The 11610-nt window shown below is 46.2% G+C and overlaps 2 protein-coding genes and 1 pseudogene across 2 annotated transcripts in view; 1 reads left to right on the top strand and 2 right to left on the bottom strand.

Annotated features, from left to right (window-relative positions):
• Window positions 1–7656: 7656 nt before the first annotated feature.
• Window positions 7657–8531, bottom strand: LOC102753343 (annotated as a pseudogene).
• Window positions 8532–8614: 83 nt separating this feature from the next.
• NDUFB11 (NADH:ubiquinone oxidoreductase subunit B11) lies at window positions 8615–10851 on the bottom strand. The gene is made up of 3 exons (XM_006753325.2): window positions 10601–10851; window positions 8985–9115; window positions 8615–8811 (listed from the first exon to the last, which is right to left on the bottom strand). Exons 1-3 carry the CDS (start codon window positions 10805–10807, stop codon window positions 8688–8690), a joined length of 462 nt encoding a protein of 153 aa, XP_006753388.1. The 5' UTR covers window positions 10808–10851; the 3' UTR covers window positions 8615–8687.
• A 484-nt stretch (window positions 10852–11335) lies between these two features.
• Window positions 11336–11610, top strand: part of RBM10 (RNA binding motif protein 10) — a 49921-nt gene continuing 49646 nt past the window's right edge. Inside the window, exon 1 of the mRNA XM_006753330.2 lies at window positions 11336–11574. The gene's annotated coding sequence lies outside the window, so the exon portion shown is untranslated. The remainder of the gene's footprint in view (window positions 11575–11610) is intronic.

The following is an 11610-nucleotide window of genomic DNA, read 5'->3' on the forward strand; positions in this document are numbered from 1 at the left end:
TATGATCTAGGACCATGTCCATCCAACAAGAGAATCTAGGTGACTGAACCATAATTCAATTAAAATCCCTTAGGTCCCTTTTGAGCTGAGCTGTCACCTGGAGATTACGAACTAGGCTGGCCTGGGATTGCTGTGAAGGGAAGGAAAGCTACATCATGTCCAAGAATGGGCTGAATCCCAAATTTTCAAAATAGGTTTCTATAATGCACCCCTTTTGTCCTGATCTTTATCCAGGAGGTGACCCCTTTTGGGGGACAGCCACATTCCGTGATCAAATTGCCTTACTATTGCATGTGGATCAGGAGGAGGTGAGAGAGGTAGAGTCCGAAATCCTTTTTAGTCCATTTTGTAGGAAGCTGTTCAGTGTTCAACAATATTAGATATCTGCTGATGGTAGGGAGCTGGAATGTCTACCAAATACTTTGACTATTGGCCCATTGTTGGGTGCACCACTGTCAGACTGCAAACCATCTTCATTAGAAACATAAGAGTCTTTTACAGTGTCTAGTCTTTGATGGTAGATGCATTGTCATGTCCAGGAGGCAACGGCAGTTGGCTCCATCATCAGCTTAATTCCAGATGGTCTCATTGGAGAGCAGGCCCTTACTATGGGTGTCTACATGAGTCACCCAAACTGACCTCAACTACTAACCATCTATTACTGATCCCCGCAGGCCCCCATCATTGTCCCCAGAAACCCCATCACTCTCACCAGAAACCCTCTGTCAAAGTCTCTCAGGCCCCAAACCTCAAATCAAGTTCCAATTTACTAGAATTGTCAACTGCTGTAAAGCTGCTCTGAGAACCCCTTCTATTTGTGGTCCCCACTCCTCTAAGATCGCCTTTCTAAGGGGCTGCTGTGTTTTCAGAGGTGCAGTAAGGCTGCCGTTTCTGTCCAGCACGGGAAAGTTAAATTGCTCCAAAGTTGTGATTTTCAAACTTTTTAAAGAATCATGAACCTTTTAAAAAACGGATAAGGTGAGGGTGGGCGGCTACTCGTGGAATCTGGTTTTCCTTGTTCAGCGAAACAAGGGTCAGTCAAGGACCCCTCCTTTCCTGCAACCAGTCGCCCCCGTCCCCAGCTCAAGCAAACATGCTTATTGGATGATAAGCATGTCAGTCAAAGCAAGACCCCTCCCCTCAACTGCCAAAAGACAAGAGCAACTCTGCAAGGCTCAGATGTTTTCACTGGTTCAAAAGGGTCAGGTCTCCATTCCCGCACCCTGAGCTGTGAGGTGGGTGGGTCCAGACCCCGCGCTCACTGACAGGTCGAGGTGTCAATCAGCGCTAGTCAATCAGCCCTCTGCCCTCTTGCTCAGCCCAGCCAGGGCTTCAGGAGCAAGAGCTGTTGATTGGTCGTCTGCTGCCTTTCAGCTGGAGAGCCCACCCGCTAAAGGTGTCAACGCTGCTCTGATTAACAGCTGATTTACACCAGAGGCCACAGATCTGTCACAACAGGCTCCGCCTCTTTCCGGACATCTAAGGAGGTGTCCTGTTCCCGCTGCCCAGTCCCACCCAGGCAGGGAACCGAGGCGATGGACCAATGTTGACTTCCCCCGACTGTGAGTGAGCAGCAAGGGGGGTGGGGGTAGGGGGTGGGGTGGGAGTAGTCTCTGCGCAACCGCAATAGGGAAAACAAAAACCTGGGGCGGGCCCAAAACACTTTCAAAGATGAAGTCAAAACGCCCGCTACTTTGTTGTTCACTTGTCGCCCTTAGGGATTGGCTTTCATTCCGACCGCCCAAGTTGAATCGTGGCGTGGGAACTTTATCCGCGTATGCGCATGTGTGTGACTTTTTAAAAATATATTTAAATTCTCTGTAATTGTGTTTTCTGTAAGAGTACGTAATACAACTCTAGTTTAAAAAGTAAAAAGTAAATGTAATAAAAATAACCATAACTAATAATCTATTGGTTGCACAATATAAAAAATAAGAACTTTATCAATAACCTAAATTGTGATGGGGAGGGGGGTGAGTAAAAGTGTAGAGTTTAGGAATACTATTGAAGTTGTTATCAATTTAAAATAGGATGTTGTAATTTAAAATACTTGAAGCTTCATGGTAACCACAACAACAACAAAAAACCTGTGGTAATTACTCAAAAGAACATGAAAAAGATGTCAAAGCATACTGATACCAAAATACCTCAAAACACACAAAAAAAGACAGCAGCAAAAGCAATAACAACACACAAAAACAAACAAACAAAAGACAGCAGCAGAAGAAACAAGAAACAACAGATCTACAAACCAGCCAGAAAACAATTACCAAAATAGCAAGAGTAACTCCTTACCTATCAATAATTACTTTATACATAGATTAATTCTCCAATTGAAAGACATAGAAAGGCTAAATGAATTTTTTAAAAAACAAAACACCAAGAGGCAACAATATGCTGCCTACAAGAGACTCATTACAGTTGTTTGTCTGGCAAATAATACAACAATAATTCAACAATAAACTGCTGCACATACAGCTGTAACTCTACTTTTGCCCTACAGTGTATAGACTGAGGGTGAAGAGATGGAAAAAATATTTCAAGCAAATGGTAGTGGGGGAAACGCAAGTGCAGCTATTCTTACATCAGACAAAATAGACTTTCAACTAAAAATGGTAAATTTTATTAATCAAAACTCTTTTTCAGGGTCAGATCCCAAAACGACCCATCTGAGCTTGTTTTTCAAAATGAAAGCTTCCCCCAAAGAGGCCACTTTGTAGCATGAGTGGAATTTTCTGGAAAGGGGAGAAAGTAGATTCCATGTAAGAAAAATGGTGGCCCAGAGGCTGGATCGTGTGTGTAGAGAGTATTTTTCTTTAAAATGGAATCTGTTTGAATCTACCCCCTCCCCCCTCACACTAGCCCTGCCCCATCTTGATGGGTTTAGGGCTTCTGAAGAACTCCTGCCTCCTCCCCTTCCTTCCCTCCTTCTCTCCTTTTATCTCTCTTACTCCTTCTTTCTCCTCCTCCTTCCTCTCCCTGTGTCTCTCTCATTAAAATAACGACCCAGTTTATTTTTTTGTTTAATTCCTGGCAGCATGACCACAATTAAAAGGACAACACATCCACTGCAGTTTGTGTGTGCTGTGGAGGGGAAAAAACTCAACAATAAATGTAGAGAATGAATAGTAAGGGGGTGGAACTTCAAATAAGGAAGTCCTCTTTGAGAAGCTGATATTTAGCAAAACTTGAAGGAGACAAGGGAGGCGAGAATAAAAAGACAAGGCTGGCATCCCTCTGATTGACACCTCGTGGCGGCATCAATGGCTGTTCTTTTCCTAAACTTCAGCTGAGACCTGGCCCAGAGTTCCCCAGACCCTCTCTACATTTGAGATGACTGACTGCCAGAATCCTGCAGCTTTTCTGACTACTAAAGGCCCCGCCTGGCCTAAGTAGGTTTACAAACCTTGTCTTCAGAAGCCACCACTTTCAATCCCGAGGCCCAAATCCCTCCATAGTGACTGTCAGGTTCCCAAAACCACCCTCCACTCCAAATGCACCATCGGAACATCCACAAAACCATGATTACCATGATTTCATTTTTAGGGCGCTTATTTAAGAACTTCCATGGACACTACATTAATGTTAATGAGGATTCATCCCACCAATATTTATAAACACCTAATCTGTGATAGGCAATGTTATAAGCACTCTCAGATTAACCTTTTTTAAAAAATAGATTTTTTTTGCCCTAACTAGTTTGGCTTAGTGGATACAGTGTCAGCCTGCGGACTCAAGGGTCCCAGGTTCAATTCTGGTCAAGGGTATGTACCTTGGTTGCAGGCACATCCCCAGTGGGGGGCGTGCAGGAGGCAGCTGATCAATGTTTCTCTCTCATCGATGTTTCTAACTCTCTATCCCTCTCCCTTCCTCTCTGTAAAAAATGTATAAAATATATCTTAAAAAATAAATAAATAAAATAAAATAGATTTTTATTGATTGAAGAGAGGAAGGAAGAGGGAAGGAGAGAGAGAAACATCATCGATGTGAGAGAATCGTGGATTGGCTGCCTCCTGCACGTCCCCTAGTGGGGATCGAGCCTGCAACCCAGGCATGTGCCCTTGATCTGAATCAAACCCAGGACCCTTCGGTCCACAGGCCAACACTCTATCCACTGAACCAAAACGGCTAGGGCTCAGATTAACTTTCTAAATATCCTTAGGAGGTAGTTAATGTCGTTAGTCCCAACTGATAGAGGAGGAAAATGGAAACATAAGGTCGCCGCATATTTGGTATGGAGGAGGCTGTGATTTGAAACCAGGTAGTCTGGCTCTAGAATTGGTGCCCTTAGCCACTATGACCATCTAGCTAGCAATCGTGGCTATTTTCAAAGCTCTTTCTTCAATTAGATACTTCCTGTAGGTGTTTCTCAAATGTCATCTAAGAGAGACCTTATGCCTGGCCACTCCAGCTAAAATTCACATACACACATTATATCTTTTCCTGTTTCATTTTTTAAAATATATTTTATTGATTTTTTACAGAGAGGAAGGGAGAGGGATAGAGAGTTAGAAACATCAATGAGAGAGAAACATCGATCAGCCGCCTCCTGCACACTCCCTACTGGGGATGTGCCCGCAACCCAGGTACATGCCCTTGACCGGAATCGAACCCGGGACCCTTCAGTCCGCAGGCCAACGCTCTATCCACTGAGCCAAACCAGTTAGGGACCTGTTTCATTTTTCTCCTTAACACTTATCACCATATTATACATTTTACTTATTTTTAAATATATATCTTTATTGATTTCAGAGAGGAAGGGAGAGAGAAACATCCCATGATGAGAATCATGGATTGGTTGCCTCCTGCATGCCCCCCACTGTGGATCTAACCCGCAACCTGGGCATGTGTCCTGACCAGGAATCAAAACTCGACCTCCTGGTTCATAGGTCAATGCTCAACCACTGAGTCACACCAGTCAGGCTACATTTTACTTACTTACCTCTATATGATTATTACTCAAAATTGTTATTCTTTACATTTGTTATCTGTCTCCTATAGAGAAGTCCGCTCCAAGAGGGGCAGGGAGCTTTTGCCTGTTTTATTCACTGCTTTATCCCCTGTCACACAATAGGCACTTGGTAAATATTTGTTGGACAAATGAGTGAATAAATGAGTGAATGAACCTTTTCTGATGACAGTTGATACCAAACTGCTTTGCCTAGATCCTGGTTGGCCCTGGATTCGCCCCTCTGACTCAGATGTATTGGCTCTGCTTACAAATATTAACATTTATAATTGGAATTATGCCAACTCAGGTGAATTTTTATTGAGAAAGTTTGCCTTCGAGTGAATCCTGAACCAATTTAATTCCTTCTTCGATGTCAAACAGTGGCCAATTTGGGCCATTTTCATTTTTCTGAAGTTGTTTTCAGGGGGGTGCATCATTTTCAGGTTAATTTTTACAGTGATGATTCCATCCATGCATCAGTTTTCTTGTCTGGATTATATTTCAACAGTAATAACTTTGTCCCAGATACCTCCTTGGCCTCAGGCTGTTCCCTGAACTGCTCAAGCAATTCTTGCTTCAGGGCCTATACAAGGCGTTCCTTCTCCCAGAAATGCTCTTCCATCTGTGTATCTCATCTCTCATTTTCTTCACAGTTTTTCCCCCTCAAAAAAAAAATCACTTTTCAACTAGACCTAAACTGACAACCCTATTTAAATACAAGTTTCTCCCACCCTACATGCCTGATCCTCTCACTGGCTTTAGTGTTCACTTAATGCAAACAATGCGATTGGTTGCCTTGTTTACCACTTTTCTCCCTCTGCTAGAATATAAGCTCCTTGAGGGTGGGAAGTTTTTTTATATATTTTTTATTGATTTCAGAGAGGAAGGGAGACAGAGAGATAGAAAAGTCAATGATGAGAGGGAATCATTGATTGGCTGCCTCCTGCACGCCCCCCACTGGGGCTCAAGCCTGCAACCCAGGCATGTGCCCTTGACCAAAATTGAACCTGGGATCCTTCACTCCACAGGCTGATGCTCTATCCACTGAGCCAAACCGGCTAGGGCAGGGTGGGAAGTTTTTAATCTGTTTTCCCTGCTGTGTCCCCACTGCCTATGAAATCGCCTGGTAGTAGGCACTCAATAAATATTTGTTGAGTAGCTTTCCTGTCATTCTGAACTTTATTTGTGGCTAGTTTTCATCAAGTCTAATATTTCATGATCAAATTTTGCAGGTTCATGTTTTGTTGGCAACATAGGATCCTTCCATCACTTCTCCCTCAACATATTTCAAAGTTCACAGTTTTAGCTGTTGGTTTATTCTGCAGTGTGTATGTCTATCAGTAAGAGTCGTTGTGAAGCTGGTAAGAGTTCGTTTTTATTTCCTGGATGATCCATGGGAAAAACTGTAAGCAATCTCCATCTAGGATTGTCTAAGATGAGCTTTGCTAAGTTGGGTTTTTGGTAAGTTTCTGGTCAACTTTGTGTAGTGTGTAAAATATAAACTCCTCCTCACCACAGCCCATGGGGCCTTAGGGATATGGCCTATGACCACCTCTATAACCTCATCTCTAGTCACTCCTTTCCTGGAAGATTCCAGTAATCCTAACATTCCAACCAGCAAGCCTTCTGGTGGAACTTACCTGTTTCTGTGCTGTGTACTCTCAGTCTTACCTATCACCTTAAGGTAAACCTCCTGAGAACTGAGAATATATTAGTTCGGGTCCCTCCAGAAGCAGACCCTGAGACAAGGATTGAAGTCAAGTAGTTTGTCTTGTTCACTGAGCCTTGCACATAATAAAGGCTCTATTCAATTGAAGGATGAAGGTGTTTATCTGTTATGTTGCTGGAGCAAAACTGGATCTAAAATGTCAAGGTTCAATGCACCAAGAGGTTGCAGTTCGATTCCAGGTCAGGGCATGTGCTGGGGTTTCAGGCTCGATCTTGCTGGGGGCTGTGTAGGAGGCAGCCAATTGATATTTCTCTCTCTGTCCTCTCTCTCTCTTCCTCTCTAAAATTCAATTTAAAAAGTATTTTAAAATATCATGGTTCAAATATCCTTGGGGTCAAACAGTAGGGTGAAAACATCGTTTTTCTCTGACCACTCCCACCGGCCACCACACCCACCCTGGGAAATTCCTGAGGACGGAGATCCTGGTGTCTGTCAGTGCCTGGCACACTGTCAGGGCTTGGCACACAGGAGGAACTCAATTCCCACCCCTTCATCCCAATGTGGTCCGTACAAGGCCAGTTGTTTAGCAAAATGGCTACTATGAGAAAGATGGAGAATGTTGAGCAATGGTGAAGAGGTAGCACTTACAAAAGGGGGAAGTGTAGTTAGGAAAACTGGCATGCTTTACTAAGGCCATCACCTGTCTACCCCATGATAGCAATTCCATTCCCAGATATATACCCAAGAGAAACGAGTGCATATGTCCATCAAAAGATGTTCACAGCCCTGACCGGTTTGGCTCAGTGGATAGAGCTTCGGCCTGCGGACTGAAGGGTCCCAGGTTCGATTCCGGTCAAGGGCATGTGCCTTGGTTGCGGGCACATCCCTGGTAGGGGGTATGCAGGAGGCAGCTGATGGATGTTTCTCTCTCATTGATGTTTCTGACTCTCTATCCCTCTCCCTTCCTCTCTGTAAAAAATCAATAAAATATATTTTTTAAAAAAAAGATGTTCACAGAATAATTTTTTTTCTCAGTCTTTTTATTATAGTACATGGACTGGGACTGATGGGATGGAGTAGATGTGGGCAACCATTGCTCTGATTAGCATCAAATGCCTATCCCGATAGCCATGAATGTGCCAAAGGTGCCACCACTTGGCATCGCAGCTTTCCTGAGGCCATTAGCTTCTGACCCCACATTCCGATCCTGAGACAGAAAAAGGTGCCACAGAGTGCCCCAGCCACCATGCCCATGGTGCAGCCCATCACCAAGCCCATCTTTGCGTGGTCAAAGCAGGTTGGCTGGGACTGTCCATAGGGACCCATGGCCCCTGGCATCCCCTTATGGCTTCAGTCACTCCAAGAATTATTCTTAATAGCCCCAGATAGAGAAGTGCCCAAATATCCACTGACACTAGAATGGATGAAGTGTAGTCTAGTCACACAATGGAAGAGCACAGCCATGAGGATGGACAAACTATGGACCATGTAACAACATGTAACAACGTGGATCTGTCTCACAAACATAGCGCTAAATGAAAGAAGTCAGATACAAAATGTCTCCCTGCACTTAAATGAAGTATTGCACTAGACAAATGAACCTATACTGTTACAAGTTGGGAGAGTGTTTACCCTTGGGGCGGGGGAGGGTGGACCTGAAGGAACTTCCTGGAGACAGAGGTGCCCTGGGAGAAGATTGAAGTGCCAGACAGGTGAGTGAAGAAGCCATTTTGGATGTCCAGCCCAGTTGAGCTTTCAAATGAATCCAGCCCCAGCCACCATCTGACCCCAAGAAGAACCACCTCACTGAGTGCAGTCAAGCATAGGACCATGAAAGACAATATTAAATTGTCATTTAAGCCACTAAGTTTTAGGATGCTTGTTACACAGCAACAGATAACCAGAACACCCAGGAAAGGCTGCATTGGCCCTCTTAAGGTCTGACACCCCCACTCCCACAACCCCCTCACAATAAAATTAACACCAGCCAGTCATATTTTTCAGTCCCTTTAATACAGTGCTCAGTGGAGAGGACAGAGTGGCAGACAGGGGGTAGAGAAGATCCAATCAGTCCTCATCTGGCAGCTGGATCTTGCTGGGGTCAAAACGGTTGGATTCCATGATGGGAAGACCATGGGCCTCTCGGTATTTTACAAGCTTTTCAGCTTCCCGGCGGGCCCACTCATGCATCCTGGAGGCAACAGCATGGGGGAGGGAAGACATGAGGAAGCCTCACTGGACATCAATCCCCACCTTAGCTCCCCATTCCTCAACGTACAGGACAGGACTCCTAGCAGAGTCCCCTTTGACTTCCACCCCTACCTCTGCCCCCACCCATCCCATTCTCTTGGACACCCCATGAACCTGTAGTCAGGCAGATAAGCCACAAAGGTGGTGCCAAAGACCAAGACGATGGAGAAGCCAAAGAAGAAGACGGCCCGCATGTTCCAGGCATCCACAACAGGGTCCTTGTCGTAGCCATGAGAGTCGGGGTTCTGTGGAAGGAGAAGAGGTCAATGAGGGCTGCCTGCTGCTCCACAAAGCCTTATGCTGGCCCTGCATAAGCTGGTTTCCAGTTTCACCTCGAACCAGTCTCCCCTCACTCCCTAAATTCCTCTCTTTCTGTCCTTAAGACTTGTCAAGCTCCTTCCCAACACAGGGCCTTTGCACTTACTGCTCCCTCTGCCTGGAAAGCTTTTCCCTCAGGCAGGCTTGGCTGGATCTGCCTCCTCATTCAAAGTTTTGGCTTCTCATCTTCTCTTAAGAGGCATTCCCTAGTCACCTTGTCTATTAAGTTGAACTATTGGAAAGTGCCATTTTCTTTGGTCAAAAATGGTTGAATACTGGCCATTTCCTATGGTTCAACCTAATAAAATTACCCCCTACCCCCAAGTCACTCTCGATCCATTTATCCTGCTTAACATTCTTTCTAGCATTTATTAGTTTACCAAAGTAACATCCCACAGATCCTGTATATCATATTATCTTATGTTACCAATTACATGTTCTATATTACCATTTTCAGGTATTTTACATATTTATCCTCTGTGTTTCCCACTATCATATAAGCTCTATAAGAGCAAGGGCTTTATCTGATTTCTACACTGCTGGACCCCCAGGGCCCTGAACTGTGCCTGGCATCCAGTAGGCCCTCAATACATATTTACAGAATGAATGGATGAATGAATGAGCATCCTATATATCCAAGCCCCTCAACCAGAGATTAATATTGATGAAGTACCTCTTATGTGTCAGGCCTTTTCACATACACAGACTTCACAATATCCCCGTGAGTTGGAAAATAGTAATAATAAGTAACACCTTCTAAATGCTGAGTACTTACTAAGTGCCCGATGCTGTTCTGAGCATTTTGACTCATTTAATTATACGATGCAGGTTTAGTATTTTTAAAAAGGTGTCCTAATACTTTTCCCATTTTACAAAGAAACTGAGGCACTAAGGGGTGAAGTTACTTCCCAAGGTCACTTAGGTGAGTAACTGCCAGTGCCTGTATTCCAACCCAGGCATTCTGATTTCCGAGCCTCTGCTATCACACAGCACCGAACTGGGAGACCTAAGTTCAAATGTGTCCTGCCGCACATTCAGTTATGCGAACTTGGGCAAGTCACTTGGCACCTCTGTGCTTCAGTTTCCTCATCTGTACAGTGAGTATACTAACAGGACCTAAGAGACAGGGTTGTTTGGAGGATCAGATAAGTTAATGCATGTAACATGTTTAAAAGACTGGCACCGCAAAAGCGTCCTACCAGGTTTGATACCTTTCTGCAAAATAAGGTCAGTCTCGCCTCTGGCTCTGAACCGAAGGTAACACGGAGAACTGAGAATAAGTTAGGCAAAATACCCAAGTCTTCCAGGATTTACAAGTTGCGCAATCCTCAACCGCCTAAGAAAGTCCTCTACGGCGCCCCGTCCGCCGGCCCCCGATTGACCCTACCGGCGTCCCGTTTCCCCTCTCTCACCTTCTCATAGAGGTTTTCGTCCTCGGGTTCTGGGTCCTCCTGCCAGTGCACTGTCGGTTCCGGCGCCCGCTTTCCCACCGCAGCGGACGGAGCGATGACAGCCCTAGCAGAGCTGGATTCCCAGCGAGCCGGGGCAGCCAGGCGCCCTCGCGTCGCCGCTGCTGCCAAAAGGCGGCGAGCGTACAAACCTAACAGTCCGGGCGCCATGACAGACGGTTGGGCAGGCTCTCAGGGGCGGAGACGGAAATGGGACTCTGCGCAGCCGCAGTGGACCCAGGCGCGCTGATTGTCGCTCCGCCTTCTTCGCACGAAATAGGTCCCAGGCCAGGCCATCTAGCTAGTGTTTTCACGTGACTTAAGGCACTGAGTGGCCCCTTCTCCTCCCTGTGTCACAGCCTCATTAGAGCAACCATTTCCTGATCGCCTCGGTTAAGCTATGGGAGTTCTGCCCGAGCAGCCTGTCAGGTCTGCTCCTTTCCCTGGTGAGAAGAAAGCGATGACATTTGGGATGGGTGGGTGCAGTTCCCAGCCAATCGCACCGGGTTTCCCTTGCCCTCCGTGCAAGAGGCAGGGCTTCCGCTTGGCTTTCATCTTTGAAGGAAGCTAAGCGTCTAAAAAGCGGGCCTCGCCCGATTGGCCAATAAGTACTCCTCTTCTCCACTAGCAGGCGTTTGCACGGGGCTGGGGGCCGGGGAGGTGGCAGTCGCTTGCCAATGAGAGCAGTCCGGGGCTGGCCAATGGCACTCGTCGCCATTTTGTGCTGGTGGTTGCGGCTAGCGGGGAGTAGGCGGCGGCGGGGCTCCCGGGGAGGGCAGCGCGCTCGGCGCTTCGCCCCTTCCTCCCTCCGCCTTGCTGCCTCCAGCTTTGAACTTGGTGATTGCACGAAGCGGCTCCTGCTGAGCTGGGCGAGTTGGTGGAGGAGGCTGAGGGCCGAGGTGATGTCAGGGAGCCCTCCCTTGACAGCCCGAGCCGAGGTGAGCATCGACCTCCGCGGGTCGTGGGGGCGGGGG

The sequence above is a fragment of the Myotis davidii genome, unplaced genomic scaffold, assembly GCF_000327345.1.
Source record: "Myotis davidii unplaced genomic scaffold, ASM32734v1 scaffold411, whole genome shotgun sequence".
In the NCBI taxonomy this organism is placed as follows: domain Eukaryota; kingdom Metazoa; phylum Chordata; class Mammalia; order Chiroptera; family Vespertilionidae; genus Myotis; species Myotis davidii.

Bases quoted from the DNA above. Each gene is read 5' to 3' on its own strand.
- NDUFB11 (XM_006753325.2), bottom strand. From the start codon at position 10,807: ATGGCGCCCGGACTGTTAGGTTTGTACGCTCGCCGCCTTTTGGCAGCA. The intron at 9,116-10,600 runs GTGAGAGAGGGG...CTCCTTCCACAG, and splicing joins ACGAAAACCTCTATGAGAAG to AACCCCGACTCTCATGGCTA. The intron at 8,812-8,984 runs GTTCATGGGGTG...TGTTGCCTCCAG, and splicing joins GCTTATCTGCCTGACTACAG to GATGCATGAGTGGGCCCGCC.